This window comes from Sus scrofa, chromosome 4 (genome assembly GCF_000003025.6).
Source record: "Sus scrofa isolate TJ Tabasco breed Duroc chromosome 4, Sscrofa11.1, whole genome shotgun sequence".
Classification (NCBI taxonomy): Eukaryota; Metazoa; Chordata; class Mammalia; order Artiodactyla; family Suidae; genus Sus; species Sus scrofa.
This window is the reverse complement of record NC_010446.5, coordinates 92,959,623-92,985,235: the sequence shown is the minus strand read 5'-3', so window position 1 is coordinate 92,985,235 and position 25,613 is coordinate 92,959,623. Positions and strand designations below refer to the sequence as shown.

At 46.3% G+C, this 25,613-nt stretch overlaps 1 protein-coding gene across 3 annotated transcripts; it reads right to left on the bottom strand.

Annotated features, from left to right (window-relative positions):
- Nucleotides 6,107-20,428, bottom strand: ETV3 (ETS variant 3). 3 transcript variants are annotated; one of them, XM_021089636.1, is made up of 5 exons: nt 20,216-20,428; nt 18,192-18,250; nt 17,370-17,607; nt 15,958-16,073; nt 6,107-10,870 (listed from the first exon to the last, which is right to left on the bottom strand). In XM_021089636.1, exons 2-5 carry the CDS (start codon nt 18,235-18,237, stop codon nt 9,735-9,737), a joined length of 1,536 nt encoding a protein of 511 aa, XP_020945295.1. In that variant the 5' UTR covers nt 18,238-18,250; nt 20,216-20,428; the 3' UTR covers nt 6,107-9,734. The 3 variants fall into 3 exon arrangements, with proteins under 3 accessions (XP_020945295.1, XP_020945296.1, XP_020945297.1); XM_021089637.1 differs by having other exon boundaries at nt 18,192-18,247; nt 20,216-20,409; XM_021089638.1 differs by lacking the exon at nt 6,107-10,870 and adding an exon at nt 10,877-13,216.

The following is a 25,613-nucleotide window of genomic DNA, read 5'->3' as shown; positions in this document are numbered from 1 at the left end:
AATCACCCATCTTCAGATTGGAGGCTCCTGGTGGGTTAGTGTGTCTGACAGAACTGGCCCCCAAGACAGAGACTGGCCTGCAGCAGGAGATGCAGGAGATATTGAGATGTTGAGTAAATGCCTGACTATTGTCACCTAATCACGATTTGCCTTGGCTGTCAGTTCATTCTGCTGATTTGCTTTCCCGGATGAACTGAGTCCCCAAGAGTCTCTCGAGAGCAGGGGCAGGCTGTGACTCAGGGCTGGGGCCCACCATGTTAGTTTCAGGAATGAGTGGCTGACTGAAGGCATGTGTGCCTGGAGGTCATTTCAGGCAGGGTCACACTGGCAACCGTTCCAGAAGTTTCCCTTAGAGAAATCAAGGGCCTTTTTAATTAATTTATTTATTTTTATTTTTTTTTGCTTTTCAGGGCTGCACCTGAGGCATATGGAGGTTCCCAAGCTAGGGGTCCAGTCGGAGCTGTAGCCGCTGCCTTACACCACAGCCACAGCAATTGGGGATCCCAGCCGTGTCTGCGACCTACACCAAAGCTCATGGCAATGCTGGATCTTTAACCCACTGAGTGAGGTCAGGGGTCAAACCCGCAACCTCATGGTTCCTGTTTGGATTTGTTTCTGCTGCGCCACGACGGGAACTCCAAGGGCCTTTTTAAAGCAACTTAATCCCCCGCCCTTTCCTTCTAGTCTCTGTGTGTCATCACTGAGAGGCAGGGAGGTATTTGAGAAAAAACATGGACTTTGGAGTCAGAAAATCTGGGTGAGTCCTGGTGTGGTTACTCACTAGCTGTGTTGACTTTGGTGCAATTCAATTAACTTGGTGGACCTTAGTTTTCTTTATCTGCAAAATGGGGATAATAGTAACAATAATCCAGAGAGGGCAATTTTATGCATCAATTTATGGATCCAGTATTTTAAAGCAAAGGATAAGAGCATACAAATGTTACTTGTTATTGTCAACATTGGGGTAAGAGGTCAGCAGAGGACCAAAATTTCAACATGTACAGATAAAGGTTTTTCCCGGCCTGGTCAAGAGTGGGAAAACAAAAGCAAACTTCCTTTACTGTGGTATTTGGAGGATACACCTATACCACATACCTCAGTTTCCCCTCTCTTTTCCTTCCACTTAGTTGCCTGGAGGTCAAAAGTCATACAAAGGCTCTTAATCTCAAAACACCAGATTAGGGCTGATTTCCCACCCTCTGCCTGTTTAAATTACTTTTTGAGGAATTTGGGGGAAAACACATAAACAAATCAGAAGGAAGTCCTAAGGACGCGTTGGAATGAAGGGCCCTGCAGCCAGAATCCTATTTTCTTTCTTTCTTTTTTTTTTTAAGGCTGCATGCGGGGCATATGGAGGTTCCCAGGTTGGAGGTCTAATTGGAGCTACAGCTGCTGGCCTACACCACAGCCACAGCAACACCGGATCCTTAACCCACTGATTGAGGCCAGGGATCGAACCCGCAACCTCATGGCTCCTAGTTGGATTCTTTTCTGCTGCGCCACAACGGGAACTCCCCAGAATCCTATTTTCAAGGCTGACCTCTGGCTCCTTGATGGGTCCCTCCATCCTCCTCCCTCCTTCCTCCTCCCTTCCTCCCCTCCCTCGTCAGGCCCCTGCAGGACTCAGGGTGAGAGGCCAGAGACTTCCTCATGGGCCCTTAGCTCCCTGGGGCCAAGGCTGTCAGGTTCTGACTGTTCTCCTAAACCAGTCTCTGGGCTGGAGCTGGGGTGGAGCCAGTGCACCTGATAACTGAGGGAAGGGGCAGTGATGCGGGGGCAGAGGCCTGCTGCCTCTTCACTTCCAGTCTTAGTCCAGGTTTGGACTGTACCCTCATCATTGTCTGCCCAGACCAGAACCCTGAGATCCTGGAGCCCAGGGCTGGAGACATGGGGTTCCTCCTTCATCAGCCTGGGCCCTGTGAGTCAGAGTGAGGCTCTTCTGCATGCTGGGAAGTCTTTTTTTTATTTAGGGTCGCACCCATGGCATATAGAAGTTCTCAGTCTAGGGGTCGAATCAGAGTTGCAGCTGCCAGCCTACACCACAGCCCCAGCAACTCGAGATCTGAGCCACATCTGCCATCTACACCATGGCTCATGGCAATGCTGGATCCTTATCCCACTAAGCAAGGCCAGGGATCAAGTCCGAGTTCTCATGGATACTAGTCGGGTTGGTTACTGCTGAGCCACAAGGGGAACTCCTTGGGAAGGCTTTGATCTTTGATCTTCATCCCTCCTTGATCAGTCCTTAAAACCTAGCCCAAGGAGCCTATTTGTCCAGAGCTGGATGCCCCCTCCCCTGGGCCTGCTGTGGGTGCTGGCTTTCCTCTTGCAGACTGGGACACAAGGCCTGACACCTGGAGAAACACTAAGGTTGGGACCCGTCGCACCACCCCGCATTCTGTGGGTCTGATTCTTAGAGGATGGGGTGGGAAGTGTCTTCACTCTGGCCTCAGAGATTCAAGGCCATAAATGGGAAACGTGTGGGATTCAGACTCAGGGGACAGGTTTCAATCAGCAGGACAGGTCACCCCTGTGGGCTTCATTTTTTCTCATCTGTAAAATAGGGATTGTAGACTCTGACCTCCTCTTGAGAGGGGCCAGCAGAGGTGATGTGAAAGCCAAGTCCCATTCAGAGGACAGACATAAATATCTTGGTCACTTCATTTACAAAAGGATTTTGAGGGAGTTCCTGTCGTGGCTCAGCAGTAATGAATCTGATTAGTATCTCTGAGGATGCAGGTTCAATCCCTGGCCTTGCTCAGTGGGTTAAGGATCCATCGTGGCCGTGGGCTGTGGTGTAGGTCACAGATGCAGCTTGGATCCCGCGTTGCTGTGGCTTGGTGTAGGCCAGCAGCTGCAGCTCCAATTAGACCCCTAGCCTGGGAACCTCCATATGCCGCAGGCATGACTCTAAAAGGCAATAAATAAATAAACAAGGAATTTGAGTACTAAATGCTTTATGTGCACCATTTAAGCCTCACAAAACAGGGAAACAGAGGCCGGAGAGGTTCCGTAATCTGCCCAAGGACTCACAGCCAGTAAAATGGCAGGGGTGGGACTATGGGATTAGAGCCAATTCCAGTTTATCTCCCTTCCTCAGGGAGTCAACACACCCAGCTCCTGAAAGATGAGGGAAGCAGAAGCTATGACAAGAGGGGCAGGGGTGGTGGCATTGGGGTGAGGTGTGTGTGGGGGAGGGAATGTGTGACACAGTGCTCCTCCCCATGTCCCCAATATTCCAAACCGGTATCCTGTATCCCAACCGTCAGAACCCCCTTCATATATCTCTTGTTATTCATTTATTCAACACCCATCAATATCCTCAGGATCCAGGCAGTGTGCTGGGCGGGCACTGGAGGAAAATGAACTGACCCCTGCATTGCCCCTCGGCTCCTGGACCATCCTGTGAGAGGCCAGATGGCAGAGCACTGACAACAGTGTGTGAGGGTGGTGGTACCGAGGTAAACACGGGCTGCGGAAGCACCCAGAAGAGCGCCCAGGAAAGGCCCCTGGAGGTAATGATACCTGAGCTGAATTCTGGATGAGACGTAACTAGTCAGGTGAAGCGGCAGTGAGACAGACCAGATCCGTAGTTCAGTAGGGCCAAGAGGCCTTATGGCACAAGAGTGGTTAAGAACACAGGTATTTGGAGTTCCTGTCGTGGCGCAGCGGTAAATGAATCTAACCAGGAACCACGAGGTTGCAGGTTCGATCCCTGGCCTCGCTCAGTGGGTTAAGGATCCTGCGTTGCTGTGAGTTGTGGTGTAGGTCGCAGACATGGCTTGGATCGTGTGTGGCTATGGTGTAGGCCAATGGCTGTAGCTCTGATTAGACCCCCTAGCCTGGGAACCTCCATATGCCATATGTGAGTATGGTCTGCAAAAGCAAAAAAAAAAAAAAAAAAACAAAACAAAAAACAAAACCACAGGTATTGTTCATACCTGGGTTCTCTGTGACTTAGTAATACAAGTAAGCCCGTAAGCCTGGTACATGGTGACTGTTCTCTCTGCACTGGCTGCTGTGGTGGTTGCAACTTCGGCTTTCTGTGGGGTGGAAGACTGTGTATATGCGTGCGTGCCTGCGTGCGTGCGTGCGTGTGTGTGTGTGTGTGTGTGTGTGTGGTTAAGGACAAGGCCTATAAACAGGGAGATAATGGGGAGCCATGGAAGGCTTTGTTCTCTACCTGCTCATCCTGACAGGCTCTGAGACTTACACTTTCCCCTCATTCTCTCCCTGCTCAGCCTCCAAGGGTTCTCAGTGGGACCTCCATCTTTTTCCTCACTTCTTTCTCCCAGTTCACCATCACTCCTCTCTTTGCTCAGAATTTGCTCAGGCAACAGAAGAAAGGGTGGGGGAAAAACTGTAATTGTAATGTATACATGTAAGGATAACCTGACCCCCTTGCTGTACAGTGGGAAAATAAAAAAAAAAAAAAAAAAAAAAAGAATTTGCTCAGGATTTGACTACTTGCCATACAATTCATTTTTTTTTTTTTTTTTTTTTTTTGGGCTGTGCTTTGTGGCATGTGGAAATTCCCACTCAGGGACTGAATCTGAGCCATAGCAACAACCAGAGCCACAGCAGAGACAAAGCCAGATCCTTAACCTGCTGCGCCACAGGGAACTCTGCCATACAATTCCATGCACTGAATGGTCAATGTAGGGTGGCAGAACCAGATGGTCTGGGATCCTGATCTGAAAATTATATTGGTTCATTCCTAACAAGCCTCACTTTGCATTCAGTGAAGAAAGGAAAGAAAGCTCTCCTAGCACGAGGGTCTCGGTCTGCATCCAAGCCTATTCCCACCTTGATTTATGTTGTTTCAAGGAGTCAGCCAGTTAGCTTCTGTCACTTCACTTTTTCCCACCAAAATGAGTTAATAGTCTTCTTGAGCAGAGACGTTAATTTGATAGGCTGGCCTTCTTGCTCCTCTTTGGCCTAGCCCACATTTTTTTTTGCATAATATTGGGGATGGCCATTGCTAGCACTGTAAACTCTAGGTTATCTCCTAAGACCCTTCATAATCCATCCTAGTTTGCCTCTTCAGCTTCACCCTCATCAATCCCAGCCTTCCTGAACTCACAGGACCCTTTCACAGAAGTCAAATTTAATGCCTTGCTGTGATTCTACAAATATTGGGCTCTCTAGAAGGTCAATCTGCCTATCTCAAGAATGAAATGAGATTACCTATTTTTCTTAGGATGTGTTAAATGATACTCAATGTCCCACCAAGAGCCCTTCCTACTCCTTTGGATTTTCTTTTTAGGACCAAACCCATGGCATATGGAGGTTCCCAGGCTAGGGGTTGAATCAGAGCCGTAGCTGCCACAGCCACAGCCACTTCGGATCTGAGCCGCATCTGTGACCTATGCCACAGTTCACAGCGATGCTGGACCTTAACCCACTGAGAGAGGCCAGGGATCAAACCCACGTCCTCAACGATACTAGTCGGGTTCAATACTGCTGAGCCACCACGGGAACTCCTCCTCTGGATTCTTGTCCTCTGCCGAGAAATACTAGGTTTCCCTAGCACTGGCTTGCCATGTACTTAAAACCAAAACATCATCACCACCATCACCTTTATTGGGATATTACTCACATACCAGAAAGTCACCCTTCCAGAGTGATTTTAATTCAGTAGCTTTCATATTCAAATTGTACAAATTTTCCCACCATCTAATTCCAGAATATGTTCATCACCCCCAAAAGAAAATGTGAACCACTGGCAGTCCCTCTCTACAGCAACCACTAATCTATGCTGTCCCGATGGATTTGCCTATTCTGAACATTTCATATAAACAGATGCATAAAGTGTGGCCTACTGTGCCTGGCTTTGCCATGTACTCTTTATGGATCCTCAAATCAATCGGGAGGTAGAAATTTCCCCAGTAACTTGTGTCCCCCAGCCCTTCTTTATCTAGCAGCCGTCATGGACTCAAGAAAATTGATAATCTCCAAAACTGTTCAGGAACCTACCCTGACTTTGTTGGTCTTTGTGCAATAGGAATAAAAGTGTGGGGGTGGGCAAGCTGGCACGCAGCAGACAAATTCTCTGGCATAACCACTCGGGCTCAGTGTTATCAACAAATCCGATACTCTGCAAACATTACTTAAAAGTATTTTTTTTTATTTAATTTCTGAGGTAAAATACTTTTTTTTTCTTTCAACTTCCATAACAAAATACAGAGCTATCAGATACCCCTGGAAAAAAATATGTATATTATACATATATTTCTATAACATTACATCATATATATATAATATATATATGCAAAAATTTGAAGACTTTATAGAAAGCGGAACATCTAAAAGGCACTGCACAATGGAGTTAAGATTACTTACATTTTATGTACATATACACACTTTATTCTGCTTATGTGGATAGCTAGTGAAGTCATCTTTCACATGTGAATTCTCATAAATCCCTGCATCACAATTTCATAACTCAAAGAATGTCTAAATATTTCAAAACAAATTAATGGGCAACCACCCTCCCCACCCCCCAAAAGAAACAAAAGAATGGAACAGTTCTTGAAAGATTGGATTAAAAAAAATTTTTTTAAACAAAATTTAAAAGTATGTTCCACTACTGTTTACAAAACATGAAACACAAACATAATTATGGAATAAATAAAAAACAAGGGACAAACAGCCAAGTGACTCTACCCGCTTGGTGAGAAGTGATATACTTCAACTATTTTTTTTTTTTTTTTAATGCTTCTGAAAGTTTCTTGGCCCACTGAGGACTAGGGTGCGGTAATTCCCTGTGTTAGTTAGCGAGCTGGGTTTAATGCAGTGCAGCTTGCAAACTGGGGATTGAAGAGACTTAGTGAATTGTTTATATTTCACTCCTAGCTGTTCTTAGAAAACAAACACAACAAAAAACAGCTCAACAAGGCTGGATGCCCTGAAAGGATCTCTACTATTTTCTTCTCTATAGTCAAAAAGGCTAACAGGTTGCATGAACAGATTCTTGAGTAATAAAATTTCAAGATTTATATTTGCAAAATTTTAAACATTTGGCACAGCAAAAGTTGGAAAAGCTGGGGCCGGAAAATAGGTCTGGTCTTGTCCCCCTGCACCCATTCCACCTGCTGTTGGGACAGTGACGAGATGCTCACAGAAGGGAAAGGCCTGACTTCGCGCCAGCCTGGTGACAAGTGCTGCCAAGAGTGGGCTCAGGGAGAAACAATTACCTCCTGCCCCTTTACCCCAGGAAATACCAGTGACCTCCACATCCCCTAGTTCACTTCCTGGGCAGGCCTGAGTTCGGCTCTTTGTGGGACCCTCCCCTCAACCCCAACCCCAGTGTGCAGTGCAAATCAATCAATGATTTACTGGTGGAATGGCAATCAAAGGAAACAGTTAAACACCAAACAACTTCTTAAAGCCAAAAACATTCTTCATGGAGTTGAACATCTTTTGAGTGTTTTTTCAAGTGTAAAAGCAGTGACTTGTTCAAACAGAAGCAGCATCTAGGAATTAATTCTGGCACTTGGGTTCTAGGGGGTTACAGGTATGCATCACGGATTTTTTTTCTCCCTCTTATTTTAAAGGCCTCATGTTTCTATTCCTGAGTTCATACTGACACCTGCCGGCCCTCCCCACTAGTGGACAGGGACGGTGGACAGCCAGCCTCCCTGGTTAGACCGGGCGATGCCGAGCAGAGATGCCTCTTCCAGCTGCCCAGGCTTGCTTTCTGATTCGAGGTAAGTCAAGGTACAGAGAAAGAAACTGACAAAAACACAACTAACCAAAGGCAGCCTGACCAAAGCCTGAGTTGTTAGGGACCACTCTCCTAATCCCTTTCCCAGGGAAAGACAAGTCACTCATGGAATCTGAATCAAACAAGGGGGAGGACATGTGCTAAAAAAATAGCACAATGGACTCAAGTCATCTTAAGCCACCTAATAACTTGCTCTCCTGCCCTAACCTTTCCCAGGCCCCTTGCTCATGCATGCACTCTGGTTTAAAAAGGACCCCCCCCACACACACACCATGAAGACAACTCTCAAATGCTTCTTAGTACAGAGTTCACCTCGGTTAAGATGGAGTTGGGAATTTCTCCATTTTCCAGATAGCATCCCTGTGCCCACTCCTCGCCCCCATCAGATACGGGTTATTTTTTTCTCTCCCTGTTGGTTGGTGGACCTCAGCCGTGCTAGGTACTTCCGTACACTACATACTTACACATGCGTGTGCACAGCTGGCTGTGGCTGCTTTCTCCCTGCCCCTAGCCCAGACCCCTTTTGCTTCATTTGAGATCAATACCTTCCCACTCCTTTCAAGTTGATGGATGGGAATTTCCTGGAGTTTCATGTAGGAGAGTTAACTGATCATGAGAATTAGAACAATTGAGGGGAATGGGTACCGCAAGAAGGGCAACATCGCACAGGACAGACACCCACTCTTTCACTTATGCCAGGCCTCCTGGCACATGCCTGCCTTCTGTGTCTCCTGTCCACCTCCTCCTTCAGTCTCAATAAACATCCACTTGCACCCCCAGCTACCTTCTGCATTTCTAGGTACCATATGCCCTCAACTCCCTCAATCCTGCCTTTTTGCTACCCATCCCAAGAACACCAAGATGGGATGATTACATATCAGCCTAAAACGTAAGCATTTTTCAACACGCCTGGATTACGTGAAACATTGTCCATGCCCTTTTACAGGGTCACGCTGACAGACCCGTATCATGTTGAAGTATGTTCATGGTTAAGGCTTGACTTGAGAAAACAGTAAGAGAACCGGACCCAACGGAAGGACATCGTCGACTCTGTCTTGTCTCTCAGTGAACTCGCTCAGTCACACTTTGGTTTGGCTCCCCAAACCCAGGATGGAAAAACAAAACCAAACCAAAAAAACAACCAAGAACATTGTTGTGTTTTTGTTTTTTTAAAGGCATTGGGTTACTTCCTCCTGCCCTCTTCTTTCTTCCCTGAACAAGAGTTTACAACTCATCATGGCTTCTCGATAGGTGAAGTAGGTGAGATGTCCAAGAAATTCACAGCAGGGCTTCCTGTCTTGACCTTGTAGGGGAGGCTCAGGGCCTGTGCCTTCCCAGCTCCATTCTAACTGGCAGTACATTTCATGTTTCCTGAAAACATTTTATAAGGAAGGGGGAAAAAAAAAAAAAAGCCAAACAACCACAAAGGGAAAAAGAAAAAGAGCAACATCTGAACATTCCCCTGCCCCAGTAAGACAGATTATCGTATTCCTCCCCTGAAATAAATGTAAAGGAACAGGTCAGGCAAAACACTCAGTACTAATGGTCTCTCACTGCTCAACCTCCCAACCACACCCCCTTCCCTTTTCTGTATAGCGCTCAGAGCAAAATAAATTCATTAATGGCTTTCCATACATAAATACAATAGAAAAGCAAGAAGTCCGGAACCTGAACTATCCTGGGACCAGACGGTCTCTTGGCCCTCTGGGAGTCTGTCAGAAAGTGTAAGCCCCACCAGGAAACAGAGGCTCTTTCTCCTTTCAGTTCAATACCCGTTCCGTGTCCTACTCACCAGGAAAAAAAGTGTGTTCACATCCCACCTAATATACAACAGAAGATACCCTATCCTATCCCCCAAACATAAAAATACAAGTCTATGCCCCTAGAATGATCAAACCAGTCTAATTCCCTCCCCACCCCACCCCCGCCCTGAAATCTTGCTACATAAATACATGTGTGTGTTTGATTATAGTATAAACAGCTCCCAATCCGCTTCCAGCTTCCAGTTCTACGCGTCAGCAGCGGCCGTTGCCAAGCCCCTGGGTCCTGACCCGTTCCAGAGGAACTTGCCGTTCTTGCTCAGCTCCCGGGCTCCAGGGTCATCATTCCAGCGTCGCTTCAACCGAAGCTTGGGGGGCATCACGGCATCTTCTTTCTTCTCAGGGGCACTGGGCTCCTTGCCAGGCCTGTCCTCACTGTCTTCAGTCACCTCGAGGGGCTCTTCACCTGGGGTGCTAATGGGTACAGAGGGCCAGACGGGCGGAGCAGCTGGGCGGACAAAGATGGTGCCTTTTTCCTCTTCTGTGGTCCTGCTTGGCACAGTGCCCTCGTCTTGGGAAGGCTCCTCCTTCTCTCGGGCCGGCTGCCGGAGACTCTCAGGATCCTTTTCAGGGGCTGGCTCCACCTTAATTCTCGGGGGGACAGGAGCCAGCGTGGGAACAGTGACAGGTGCTGCCTCCTCACTGCTCTCCACCCTCTCCCGGTTCTTCCGCCCAACGGGCGGGGGCTGCAGCTTGATAGAAAACTGGGCTGACTCCTCGGGATGCATTTGGCACTGCAGTGGTGGAACCATGAGCCCAGGGTAGCGGGGAAATGTCCGTGGACTCAGATGGTAGTTGAACACAGAACAGGCTTGAGAATGAAGGTAGTGTTTCATTTCCTCGGGGTTGAAGGAGAAGCAACTGCTGCTGGTGAAGGGGCTCAGGCCTGGCGATGGGCTATAGGAGAAGATGGTGGGAGTCAGGGAGAGGGCTGGTGAAATGGGGACATTAAGGACACCTCCACGGCTAGGGATCGGAGAGACGGCGAAGGGACTGTGGGGGTCGGGGTATATCCCCGGCCTAGTGAACAGAGGAAGCATGATGTCAGGCTTGCGCTTCGGATGGCCCAGCCCTCCACTGACAGCATTCCGGGAGGACAGGAGATCCACGCCCCGGCGCCAGTCAGCGGCTGGGCCATCCTCCAGCTCCGAAAGCTCCACCTTTCTATCGGTGCCATTACTTGGCTCCTGGCCAGAAGCAGGGAGGGAGCTGGCAGAGAACCGGCCTGGCTGCACATCGCTAGTCGGGGAATGGGTCTCCAGAGGTGGGAAATGGAACCGGGAAGAGGCTGTTGGCACTGGTGGCGCACTCTGGGGGACCACACCTGTGAGGGTGGAAGAGACAAAAGGCTACTTTAGAGGTCTGGTCATTCGCCATCAGCAATTCAACTCATGCTAAAGAAGTACACGATGTGGAAGAGCAACAGGAAACAAAGCCTCCAGCTGGACGGAGTCCCTCAGCTGTCTGTCTCCTCAGCTTCCTCTACTCAATTCAGTCGCCATCTTTCTCTGGCCTCTTCTACACTCTCAAGTATCATTTACTTATTCGGCTTAATAATCAGAAGGTCCTTCCTATCACTTGAATGACCTGAATGGGCATGAGACCCTCCTACTCTGCAAGTCTAAATACCGTGTATGTGTCCCCCTCTTTAATTCTCAGCTTTGCAAGGTCTTTTCTCGTATTTTCCTAGTTTTAGCCACATCTACAAAGCAAACAAACAAACCGAACCAACCAGCCAGCAAACCTGGAAATATGTATGACATTATTGTATGACATGTATGACATCATGCATTATTGCATGAAAAGCCCCAAAACCCTGCATCTCACATACATGAACAGAAACAAGACCATCTTGTAAGAATAAAAACAGATCACAAAAAAGGGCCATGTTTGTTAAGGTAGTTTCCCACTGTATACCATTTCTGATATACAATCACTACTGTGCAGAGGTTTAAGTATTTTTCAATCTCTCCAAATCTACTTTTCTCTAAAAGATTCTATATAATGATCTCCATTCCCATCCTGTTTCCAATGCTTTTCAAGCTCTGAGGAGGCTGGGAGAAAGTCCACTACCTATGAATTCCTCTCCTAAGTTTGCATACTAAAATTTGAAGCTCTAAGCAGAAACCAACATTGTGCCAAAATGTCAGCTCCAGAGGCTCGTGAGTTCTCAACTCCCCCAAAACCATCCTTCTGATAACCAGAGCATAAGAAAGGTCTGGGGCCTCCGGGACCCTTTGGGTTCCTGGGAGGTATCAGAGGCTTCTACCACTGATGGTGTCACAGGAGGGCTATTTTTATTTTGAGGGAAGGCCAAAGGAGAAGGAAATAAGGGAGAAGTAAGAAAAAAAATCCAAATAAGTGAAAGCGTGGTGATCTGGAAGAAACGAGAGGTACACAAGATACCATGTAGGTAGGAAATGCTTGTGATTATTAGCTGCGTTCTTCTCTTCTTTTTATGAGGCAGTCACCCTCAGCTAGGACTCTGGACGGGGCTGGTTATGTGTAAGACTCTAGCTTTCCTGGCATGTGTGTCTGAGTAACACTGCACCAGAGCAGTATTTTCCAAACTGATGTTCCACAGAAAACTTCTGCAGGATTTTCTAAAACCACTGATTTAATCGTGTCATTAGGAAAAACAGATGGATGACCTTGGATATAATTTGAGTAGAGTCAAGCAGGTCCCCAAAGTATCTCTTCCACCAGCCTATTACAGTAGCTAAAATTTGATTCCTTTTTGATTCTCTTGGATCCTGATTTTCTATTAAGAACACATCTTTTCAAAAGCAAAAAACCACTTGTGTGTCCTCAAGGACGGAGTAAGCATAATGTGGGGGGAAGGGAGGTGGTAGAGAAGGTCCTGTCTCCTAAACAATTTACTGTATCTTTTTTTTCCCCCAAACTCGAGGACATTTCGGTCTCTACACAGGCTAAAGGACACTGTAACCCTGTGAAAAGGCAAGAGAATACACAGCATCTTCCAAATGCATTAGTGGGAGTGAAGGAAGGCAATTTGGAGGGAGCATTCTGGATCCCTCACCTCTGACTAACCACAGGAGCCCTACTTTTTATATGTATGCCAAGATTGCAAATCCAAGATTTTGTTTGAAAAACAAATTTGCCGCTTAAAAAATATGAGTAACACTGTTACGAAAGGAGACCACCTTTGTGGAGCGTTATGAAATCTGAGTAGCAGGGCTGGAAAATGCGGGTTTGAATTTTAGTTCTAGCCCCTTCTACCCTGTATCTAGTGCAAGCGACCAACTGGTTTTGGAACTTCTTTGGCAAAATGGACATAAGGGCCTTGCCTAGGTTCAAACCATGGCCCTACCACTTAAGAGCTGTGTATACTCTGGGTAACTTACTTATTTTTCCTTGCTTCAGTTTCCTTACTTGTAAAATGGAGAGTAATAGGACTAATTCTCACGCTATGAAAACTACAGGAGTTAATCTTTGTAAAGTCCTTAAACTAGTAAGTACCAGCACATAGAAAACTGCATGTATTTGTTAAAGTAAATAATTTATTAGATAACAATCATGGTTTAAAAAGCAAAAGTTTAAAAGGTGTATATCATTTAAATATGGACCATATATTAGATAACAGTATTAGAGCAACATTAAACTTTCCGGAGATGGTCAGGTTACTGTGATGAGAAGAATGTCCTTGCACCTGGGAGATACATGGTGAAGCACACAGGGGTGAAGCATCGTATCTGCAACTTAATCTCAAAAGATTTCAAAAGTATATATAAATAGAGATAAAGCAATGCTATTGACTAGTGAATCTAGATAGAGGATACATGGGTGTGTGCTGTTCTATTCCCCCCCCCCCCCCCCCCGTTTTTCTGGAGGTTTAAAGTTTTCTAAGATAAAGATAAACGTAACATTACTGGGGTGGGGAAGGCATGAAGTGAGAGGGCGAAAGCCTAACCTTGAACTGGTTTGCCCTGCCCCCACACCCTGAGAGGTCAGCATTTTCACTAGTATCTTCTGTATCTTTCCAAGGTTTCTTATGTAAGTATGAGTAAATACTAAAAAATACATTTGACAATATATTTTAGAGGATGCTTTTAAAATGAGATCCTCTATGTAGAAGTCCTTTCAACACTACCCAAATGTTAAGTACTGTACCCTGAATTGTTAACTGTGAGCAGGACTCTGGGGAAGGGAAAGGAGAACAGTCCCTTCACTTTGTACTTGATAAATTTCTGTATTATTATGTTACAATCAGCATGTATTGCTTCTATTTTTAAAAACACACAGTTCAAAAATAGCCCAAATGTATTAACCCACCATCTAGATATGCTCTCTCTAGACTCCAGGATCTAAATCCACAAAGCCCTGCTTCTTAGAGGCTTATCACATTCCACCTTGTATTCCCAACTGTATTAAACCTCATATATCTTATCTCTCCTGCTAAATTTGAAGTTCCCTCAAGGAAAGAATCTTTTTTTTTTTTTTTTTTTTTTTGTCTTTAGGGCTTAACACATTATCTGCTGAACAAATGAATGACTCTCAAACCCTAGGAAGGAATGTATGGTCTATTAAATAAGAGCTAGATGTCAACAGCTCAATCTCTCAGGAATTGTTTCCTGAGAAAAGTGTTGAACAGATAACTGTATTCAAGCCGCCCTGATCAATCTTTGACTTTACAGCCATGCCTAATTTTATCGTTTGTAAAATGAGGATTCTGAGATGTGTACTTTACTGGTCTGGGAGAGCTGCAAGAGTTAACTCACAAAAACACTGGGCAAAAGTACTTCCATTAAGGAGATGTTCAAAAAAATGTTACATTCCTTTGCCATCATAAAAGTTAACCTGAAACATTTGGTCTATCTGGGTAAAAGTTCTCTAAGACCTAATGACTCTAGTTCTCTGGGATTATCTTCATTCAGGATGTAAAAACCAAGCAGCAAGCCTAAAAGAAATGGACACTGTTTTGCTTTCCCTATGATTTTTTGATTAGGATCTTGAGTTTAGATAAGGATCAATGTTGGCTCAACTGCCTTCCCTGGGAGAATAGGTGGTGCTAGGCCACTACTGTTAGGTTTCCAGGTCAGAGTCTTCACAGAGTGAGGGTCCAGATTTTCTTGCCCTGGAAAAGCATATTATTTCCAAGGGCGGAGGGATGCCCCACTCTAGGCTGTCCAAGTGGCTGGACATGTAGGTTTTCAACAGGAAAAAAAATGGGTCAAAGGCAGGAGAAAAAGACCAACACACCCTGGTATACCCAGCTGGTCAAAATTCCTCTAGGTACACAGGGAGGGGGCAAGAGCGAAAAATAGAGGAAACAAGATTCCAGTGGTTAGAACAGGTTTGATTTCCTAACGCCTCTCCCTCAGGCACAAGGAAAGAAAACAGGTTGTAATTAGAGAGATGCATTCCAATACCACTTTTTTTTAAATGCATGCCCCAGGGACAGGAGGGAGTGGTTACTGGAGAGATGGAACTGTAATGATAGCAGCATCAAGCTAAAACTGCCCTAACTTGTTGTGTGTAGTAATTACATATCTGCAATGGATCTCAGCATTATATTCTCTCAGCCACACCCCTGCTCTAATTTTTCAGCGTTCTTCCAACTTTTCCCAGAGAAGCTGTAATACTACAGAATCACAATCAGATTTCGTTGCCTTAACACAGTGTCACAAGGACAGAGCACTGATGGACTGGTCACAAACCAGTTAAATACAACCTCTTTTCTTGGGCAGGGGTCTGATTTGCATCTTAAAACAAATAAACAAACACCCTTATCGGAGACTACCTTCTGTATCCCAGACCCAAAACCTCTGCTAGAGGAGCTGTAAGGGAAAGCTGTCGCATGGAGAGCCTAGAGGGGAAGCCTTGCAGCACTGCAGAGAAGGTCAAGTAACCCTAGAGTCCTGGTCTCTGAGGAGTTGCCGGTGCAGATCAAAGACACTGCTTTTCACTGCAAACATATGAACCTTCCCTTCTGTGATCAAGGATGCTGTGGTTTTGATGATATTCACTTGATAAGGGTGAGACTGGCTGTTTCACAGAAAATCGGAAGTGTTTGTAGAAACCAGTTCTTGTCTATGAAAGAGCCATTGGGCAGGGTGTTAAAACTGTGAGTCCTGAACTTCATGATCAACATAAACCTATGGAACACCATTCCTCAAGAGGCCAACGGAATAATAATATCTAGGAGATGACAAATAATATGCAGAAAAAGGAACCTGATAAACAACCCAAATCTATCTTGACGCTTCAGAGTCTATCACTTCCTGTATGAGACAGATGGGGACACCTAAGCAAGAACGCGGAGGGAATCCAGGAGATCACATTGCTTTGGTGTTTTAAAATACCCCATAAACATGACAAATCTCAGACTTGGCTTTGTAAAATTCTCTCAACTCACAAATTTATTCCCCACCAAGAGAATCTGCATCTTACCATTTGACCGAATGTTGATGAATGGGTAGTTGGGCATCACCAGCTTGTTGAAGTTAAATTTATAAGTAAACCTTTTCCCTTTTGTTTTATGAAGGATCCTCTTGTTGTAATAGTATCTGTAAGAACAGGAATATATGTGGACTTAGGTTCTAGCTACCGACAATTTTTGATACACTTAGGTAACCACCACAATCAACAACTCTTGTTCTAAGTATTTCTTGCAAACATGACTATTATTGTTTTGCAGCCTTGCCTTCAGGTTAGAGCTGGGAGACTTAAGAGCTTACCTTCCCCATTCAATTTTCAACTAAATCTAGTCCTTGTATAGACTTTTACAAAAGACAGCGCTGAGATCCTGAACACCTATCCTAGCCCCAACCACCTTTCTTCTTCATCTCTCTATGGTTTCAATTCTTTAATCCATTTCCTTCCTGTTCCACCATAGGTCACTGGCTAGTTTCTCTTTTCTGCCTTGCCCAGGCAGGGGGAGACAAATTTTTTCGGAGACCTGATGTGGGAAGTCTGCAGGCCTGAGCTCAAGGCATAGATGAAGGAATGTAGAACTCTTTTCTGGTGGCAGGTCAAACAATGGTACACCGTGATGAAGAAAACAGCAGTCAGCTCGGCCTACTTCACTTTCAAATAGAAGTAAGAGGCTTCAGTGATGCTGCTGCCCAGATTTTACATTTAGGCTCACTAAGAAGGAAGGAAGGCAGAGGAATTTCAATGTACTGAGAACCTTTAGCCTTGAATCTATTCAATGGCACAGGTTATAAACGTCCTTCTGGCCCCTGGAGTAGCACAGTGGAAACCAACCTGACTAGGAACCATGATGTTGCAGGTTTGATCCCTGGCCTTGCTCAGCAGGTTAAGGATCTGGCGTTGCTGTTGAGCTGTGGTGTAGGTTGCAGACGCGGTTCAGATCCTGCATTGCTGTGGCTGTGGTGTAGGCTGGCAGCTACAGCTCTGATTCAACCCCTAGCCTGGGAACCTCCATATGCCACGAGTGCGGCCCTAAAAAGCAAAAAAAAAAAAAAAAAAAAAAAAAAAAAGACAAGGGGAAAAGAGAACCTGAGCAAACTTAGTCTAAACTATTTCTTTGGATTATAAATGAGCTTCAATCCATGTTTCACCACACACTCTCGCCCACTACAGAAGCAGAATCGGCTGTCTGTCAGGATCCAGTGCCAGCCACTTTGGAATTCCCTCCTACATATAACCAAAGATATGCCTTTTCTCCTCCTGTGCCTGCGCTACTCAACAGCTCTTCTACTCCCACTTTAAAGCTACACATTATTCACGAGTGTAATCTCTTATCACCTGATAACTTTTCATCTAACATTCACCAAACTATTCAAGACTCCTTCCTTCCAATCTGTTAACACAATGGATTTGGGAATCCTTTCCCTTACCTCAGGGCCCGGCTCAGCTTGTCATAATTCATCTGTGGTTTGCACTTCCTGCGGCCCCAGAGGCGGGCCACCTCGTCGGGATCCTTGATGACGAATTCCCCGTATTCTCCCTGCTGCCAGGCGATGACATGGCGGAACTCCTCCTTCTGCAGCAGCTCCAGGATAAAGTGCCACAGCTGGATCTGCCGGGAGCCTGGGGATGACTCTGTTTTATAGGCCCAGTCAGGAAACTGATACCCTTTAATGTGAAAAGGGCAAGATAAAGGTAGTCAGGAGCTGGGTACATACATACCAGCACCCCCAACTTCACATTCCAGCGCTCAGAAGCTCTAGAGTGCTGTGCAAACATGCCACAAACACCCTTTTGCTCCGCTGGGACTAACCACGACAGTGGAGAGGAAAGCAGAGAAGTTACCTTTCTTTGCGGCAATCATTAAATCTGAGTTGGGGAGCAGCACCCAGGTGTCCTAATCTCGCACCCTTTCAGACTTTACTAAACCTCATGCCTATCTTCTGTGGACATGAAAGTTCTAGAGGGATCAAACAAGAAAGATAATGTGTTTGGAAAATACCACCTTACCCCCCTGGGCTGGAATTGTGTCTCTAATAGGAAAGAGGCTCTAAAGCTTGGGATAAAGGTGTGGTGACCGGCTATGTTAATGTACACCCATAGGAAACAAGCCTACAACTGTCCTAGCAGTAGCCGCCCTGTCAAGGGCCTGTCAGGTATGGTCTGGCATTTGAGAACAGAGCCCAAGTGGAAAGAGAAGGAACCACTAAGGGACATTCCAGGTACATCAGAGATGATTAACTTCTGCTCACCTCCACCTCCTTCTGGCTTTTCCACGATGCTACAGCCTGCTTTCATTTTCACCCTCCTGCTGAGAGATACAAGCCACATCAATTACTTTAAGGTGTTATTTATTTATTATCCTCCCAAGGTTTTCTGGCATAGCCTTTCCCTAAACTTCCTTTTCCCTGTCTTTCCCTCCTTATGTAACCCTCTTCAAACGTGTCACCTCCAAACTGCTAATCCCCAAGTCATCAAATGATGGTCCTCAGGTCATCAGCTGCAAAGGCCATAATTATCTCTCACCTGACTTTAAACCACAAATTGTACACACTGTCTTTAATATTTGCTTTCTTTCTCTTGACCAGCCCTTCAAACATAAAAAGGAAGGGTATGGTGAAATGGGTCCCAAAAGGCAGCCAAAACAAGTCAGACAGTTTGTCTTCTATTACTAGACAGGCCCTGATGCCAAGATACACAAACCTAAGTTCACCCAGATGTACCAGTTTAAAGAAAAGTGCAAAAAAAAAAAAAATCCAAATCCATCTGATTGCCACTCAAGAATGAACATCTGACTTTGATTTACTGAATTACGGGAGATGGGAGAGGAAAAACTCCTTCCAGTCAGAAAACCCCTTCCTCCTTGAAAAACACCCTGGGATACAGGAAGTAAACACACTATATGTACAGTTACTCTACACAAGAAACACTCAACACACAGACACACTCTGCCGATTCTTCTCCTGAGAGAAAAATGTACACTTTCTCCCTTGAACAGAAAGGGGAAAGAAAAAAAAAAAAAAACGCAGGCATTGCTGACAACCTTCTGTTCAACAAGTGGAGGGAGTCTGGCTGTGATCTGAATTCATTCTATCCAGATTTACAGTTCCTTAATAAATTTCCTGTTCCTAGCAGCAAGCAGCCTTGTATCAGTCATTCCTTTAGCAAAAAGGAGGGAAGGGTAAAACTGCCAGAGGGATATGCGGGCAGAAGGCAGATCTACCATCACCCAGGCAGTTCCCCAGGGTGAATGACAGGCCCTCAGTACCAACAGCAGCAGGAGTCTGGCGGGAATGTAGGTGCCTTAGTGACCCCAGGGTGGGGTGGGTACAAATTCCTAATCTTGAAATTTCATCTTCCCTAGGATTCCTCTAGATCCTTTGAAATTTTTTTCCTCACATACATATTAAGAAGACCAGCAAGTTTCGGTCTATGCAACCACCAGGGAACAAGGACGAGATAAATACCCCAAAGGAAGGAGAAAACAAACATAAACAAACACACAGTTACATACACAAAATACACAATAACAAGGCCCCAGGGCTGAGGCAGGAGTTTCCTCTGCCGGCTGCTTCCATCTCTGTGACAATGAGAGAGGAAAAACACTAATTTCCCCACGGCTCCAGGAAGCTGATCTGGACGCAAACTCCTAGATTGCTCTGTCGGGTCTTTATCCTGCCACGAGAATATCCTTCACCCACGACGACTCTGGGGTCCACACCCCGCTGAAACAATGACTTGCCCAGGAAGCTCTCTCCTGACATCCCAACTCCTCGATTTCACCCATCAAGGCCTCCCTCGCAGGAACCCGGAGACGCCTCTTCATGCTTTTCGCAAATTCACTCTGAGGACACTCTGTCCAAGTAGGGTCACTCATCTCAACTCTGCAAAGCCCAGCAGGCCCCTCGCCCTCCCCCGGACCGCGACCATTCCCCAAAGAGGGAGAATGAGGCTTGCAGAGCCTGGCGCCACGGATCCCCCGCTGCAGCTCCTGGTCCCGGCTTCCGCAACCCCCAGAATCTCCTTTCTACCTGCCTCGCGGCCGGGTCTCCTTCGCCCGGTGGCCTCGAGGCTCAGCGAAGCCACCGCACGAACGCTGCCTTGGTCCCCGTCGCCCCTCAGCCACGGGGCCCCCCTCCTCCCCCGCCCCCCGCGCTGGGGGAGGCCCGGCCGGGTTGGTACGTGGACCGCCCGGCGGCCCCGACAGCGGGGACGCTGTCCCCGCCGAGGCCGGAAGGTCGGCCGGGAGCGGCTGGGCGGCGAGGCCGGGACTCACCTCTCGCCGGCACGGTCCGTCTTCGGTCCCGTCTCCTCCGCGGCGTCTCCGGCTCCTCCTCATCCACCCCAGCAGGAAGTGACCTCCTCGGCTGCTTTCGTCACTTCCATCCTCAGCGGAGAGGGCGGGGGAGGAGGCGGCGCCCTCCCGCCGGTCTCCCAGCCGTGCCGCGCCGCACCCAGCCGCGTCTCCCTTTCCTTTCTCCTTTCCGCAGACGCCGACTTCCGCCCGCACCCCGCCCCCGGCGCGCGCTCCTCCCGCCGCGCAGCCCGCGCAGCCACCCCGGCGCGGCGCGTGCGTCACGCTGCGGGGGCACGTTACGCACGCTCGTGGCGAGCGGCGGGCCGCGGGGGCCGGGGGGCGCGGGAGCCTCAGCTGTCGCGGGGCCAGGAGGGCCTCGCAGACCGAACTGGGGAGGGGCCTTACGCCGGCATAACGCCTCCCCTAGATCGCTGAGACGGGCTGTCGTTGCTCCTTGAAAGGGTCCTGCGACCTCCCAGGCAGAAGAGCCTTCACAATGGAAAGAGGCACCCCCAGACCTCAGAGAGCGTTCTCGACCCTCTAAGAAAGAGCCTATTCAGATACTTAGAAAAGAATCCGCGAGGTTTTCTCTGAAGAGCCCTGCTTAGGCATTTACCCCCTGTAAGAGGAGTGTGACATTTCCTCACTGATCCCCATCCCTCTTCATTTAGTCTTAATTTGTCCACGTCTAATCAGCTTGCAAGTCTTCTCCCCTAGTCATTCGAATACCTCATCCCTTTCTTCTTCTTCTATCTTTTGTTCCTGCTCAAGCAACTACAAGCATCTCCCCCAAAGCATTTTTTATTCCTTTAAGGTTGATTAATGGTAAAGAGATCTCAAGCATTTAACTTTATCTTCATCCTAGCCCCGTATGTCTGATTGATGCCCAGGCCTAGTTTCACTCCAAAAGGAGAAAAAAAAAAAAAAAAAAAAAAAAGGGAGGAGTAGGGATCAGTAAAGGTTAAGTAAATTAGAATGAACAATACGAGTGTGCCAGAAGTGAAGAAAAGAAATGAAATTGAAAGAGCGTTGAAGGACAATTTGGGATAAAAGAATAAATAAACTTTGTTTTTTCTTTTTACAGCCGCACCCGCTGCATATGGAAATTCCCAGGCTAGGGGTCTAATTGGAGCTGTAGCTGTAGGCACCACAGCTTGTGGCAATGTTAGATCCTTAACCCACTGAGCAAGGCCAGGAATTGAACCCTCATTTTCACAGAGGTCCTCATCAACATCGGGTCCTTAACCTGCTGAGCCACAATGGAAACTCCAAGAAACTTTGTTTTGTACTGCTTTTCTTTCTTTCCTTCCTTTCTTTCTTTCCTTCCCCTCTTGTCTTTTTAGGGGCACACTCATGGCATTTGGAGATTGCCAGGCTAGGGAGTGAATTGGAGCTGTAGCCGCTGGCCTACACCACAGCCATAGCAACACTGTATCCTTAACCCACAGGGATTGAACCCACGTCCTTGTGGATACTAGTCAGGTTTGTTAACCACCGAGCCATGACCGGGAACTCCCTGTACTGCTGTTCTAATAACACCTTTATATCATGAATACTGCCAAGAACATGAAATATCACCATTAGTTGTTAGAAAAGTTGGCTTCCAGTTTTGGACTTGCTACTAGCTATTCTATAGCTATTGATAATTAACTAGTACATTGGTCCCTTCTGGGCCTAAGGTTGTCTTTTTAAAAAAGAAAGGATCACAGGAAACTATATTTAGTTACTTGTGATGAAACATGATGGAGGAAAAATGTGAGAAAAAGAATATATGTATGACTGGGTGACATTGCTGTACAGTAGAAATTGACAGAATGCTATAAATCTAATGAAAAAATTAAAATCATAAAGTATAATGTAGTTGGTGATGTAGGTCTTTTCTAGTGAGAAAATCCTATTATGTAGGTGAATAAAGTAAGCAAAATTTTAGTGCCATGGAGAGAACTCTTCTAAGAGGGAAGAACAAATTATTTTTATTTTTTATTTCTTTGTCTTTTCTAGGGCCGCTCCTGCAGCATATGGAGGTTCCCAGGCTAGGGGTCTAATCGGAGCTGTAGCCACTGGCCTACACAAGAGCCACAGCAACATAGGATCCAAGCCGCATCCGCTACCCACACCACAGCTCACGGCAATATCAGATCCTTAACCCACTGAGCAAGGCCAGGGACCGAACCCGCAACCTCATGGTTCCTAGTCGAATTCGTTAACCACTGCTCCACGATGGGAACTTCACAAATTACTTTAACCTTTCTATTCTATTGCTTTTGCTACGAGATCACTAAAGGGATGTTGCCTGTAAACTTAAATTACACATAATGGCCCATTCTGGGAACCCTGCCTCCCATGTAATGAGTGATAAGCTAAAATACTTTTGTTTAGCTCACAGGAAACCCCCGGACCAGGCCCACCCGTGAATGGCTGCAGGAAGGAAGACATTAACATATCTCCTCCAGAGACTAGCTGAAATCAAGACTTTACCCCCTCCTCTTTGGGAGTCTGAATTCTAACTCACTGAAGATGGTTCTTTGGGACCCTAGTCCACCATCTTCTCACTCTACTGGCTTGCCCCAACAACTTGTCTCTTGGTTGATTGACTGGTCATGTGGCAAGCAGTTGCTGAGAGCTTGAACTCAGTAACGGTACAAATATTTGCAGCTACACCATGCACTCTTTGAGTGCAGGAACCATCCATATATCCTTTGTACCTTCTGCATAGTCCCTAGAACAATACCTTATATTAAATGTCAGGTGTTTGGTTAAACCTTCTTTTTAAAATATTGGATTTAGCTAAATGATGTAAATGGTAATGAGGTCCTAATGCCTTCATTTATTAGCTGTGTGACCTCAGTTAATTTACTTAACCTCTCTGTATGAACATAATACCTATAGTATCTACTCATGTGGTTGTATTAAATGTGTTCATACACGTAGGGTGGTTAGAAAAGAATGACATGAATATAGCAGAGGAACAAATGGCAAAAATAATCCTAAGAATCATCATAAAAATCCTCAAATTCACATCCCACCCATACAAATCTTAGTAATTGTATCAACTCAGAAACCAGGGTGATCAGGAATGAGCAGCTTCCTCTGAAAGTCTGAAACTGCTAACCTTTGACTCATGTCTCAAATTGTCATGGTGAAAGCCAGCACTTCAAGGATCTTGTGTTCTACAAAGAGCCAGAACAGAGTACAGGGACTCTTTGCATATTCTTATTAAGCCCAGTCTGCTAGTGGCCCTCTGGTGGCTTCTCTAATTAGGGTCATAAAGGATGAGTTAAGTAAACAAAATTAACAGATAAACAGGTCCTCTCCACCTGGGCGGAGATACACTGAGAAATGTGTTGATACATTGAGAAATGTTTATGTGCCAGCAGAGCTCAACAGAAATTTTTTTTTTTTTTTTTTTTTGGTCTTTTTGCCATTTCTTGGGCTGCTCCCGAGGCATATGGAAGTTCCCAGGCTAGGGGTCTAATCGGAGCTGTAGCACACCAGAGCCACAGCAACTCGGGATCCGAGCCGCATCTGCGACCTACACCACAGCTCACGGCAACGCCGGATCGTTAACCCACTGAGCAAGGCCAGGGATCGAACCCACAACCTCATGGTTCCTAGTTGGATTTGTTAACCACTGTGCCACGACGGGAACTCCTCAACAGGATTTTTACACTGAGAATCAAATCTGTGGCCTGAAACTCAACAGGTGGATTGGGGTTTGATAAGGCAAATTGGAAATGCCCTGAGAATTTGTGGGTCTGGATAAATGAGTTTTGCTCTGGGACTCTCTTCTGTGGTGTCAGAATCTGGGGAGATTGAGATGGCTAGGGACTTCTTGTCTAACATATCCAAGGTCCCTACCCACTACCTCCTTCACCATGGCACTGATGCCTTCTTCATGCACTGCAGACAGGCTTCACAACTGGAAATGCTTCTTGTTTCTGAAATGTGGAGAGCATAAGCTTTCTAAAAGTGTAAGGGTGGAAACACTTAGACACAGTCTGGGTGTAAGACAGGTAATCTCCCTTGAACTTCTACTTGCTCAAAGCCCTCTTTGTCCACTGACTGCCTTCTGCCCCTCTTCCAACCCATCTTTCTAATGCCTTGGATAAGTTTCTGTTTTATTATTATTATTATTATTTTGGCTTTTTGCCTTTTCTGGGGCTGCTCCTGTGGCATATGGAGGTTCCCAGTCTAGGGGTCTAATCGGAGCTGTAGCCACCGGCCTAGCCAGAGCCACAGCAACGCAGGATCCAAGCCGCATCTGCTACCCACACCACAGCTCATGGCAATGCTGGATCCTTAACCCGATGAGGAAGGCCAGGGATCAAACCTGCAACCTCATAATTCCTAGTCATGAGGAACTCCGATAAGTTTCTGTTTTAACTATCACATTCTCAACTCTGCTCTTGCCTCAGCACAGCTATGCTACTGCTTCTTTAAAAAAGAGAGAGAAAAGAAAGAACTCCTAAAATTCCTTTTTCTTTTAAGAAACCCTTTCTGGAATGGAGTGTGTGTGTGTGTGTGTGTGTGTGTTTGTGTGTGTGTGTGTGTGTGTGTGTGTGTTTCTTCCTTCCCTGGTTTGCTTTTCTTTCTTGCTTCCATTTTCATTTATGCGCATATATTCTCCACATTCCAAACTTAGCTAGCCATGTATGTGATATAAATGCTTTCCTCTATATTCTTGTCTTAGACTGTGGAAGAGCTACTGTAGTAGATACTCTCTGTATGTCTCAGGCATATTTGTTCTTTTTAGTGTGTTTGTCGTAGATTGCAGGCCCTCGAGGTTAGAGCTGCAGTTGGTAGATCCCTGCAGTGCCCAGAGCAGTTCTGGGTCATCATTTGAAATGCCTAGGAGTTCCCATTGTAGCTCAGTGGGTTAAGAACCCAACTACTATCTGTGAGGATGCAGGTTTGATTCCTGGCCTTGCTCAGTGGGTTAAGGAACTGGCACTGCTGTGAGCTGCGGCATATGTAGATCACAGATGTGGCTCGGCTCCCTCGTTGCAGTGGCTGTGGTGTAGGCTGGCAGCTGCAGCTTTGATTGGACCCCTGGCCTGGGAACTTGCATATGCCGCAGGGGTAGCCCTAAGGGGAAAAAAAATGAAATGCCTAATGATGATAATTTTCTTTTCTGCTAAAGTGCTGCTAAGACTGGCTTCTTCCCATCTCCCTCAGCCTCCGATAAGTCTCTCTGTAAAAATCTGGGTAGTCTCTTTTCCCCAAAGTGTGTCCTCACTAATCTCAGATTCAGAAGACCAGAGCAGCAGTCTCCATTCTGTCCTTTGCTAATGAACTGTGTTTTCTGACAAGCTGCTAAATGTCTCTGAGTTCTGGCCTCCTCATCTGTAAAAGGGGGGCACTGCTGATGTCCTTGACC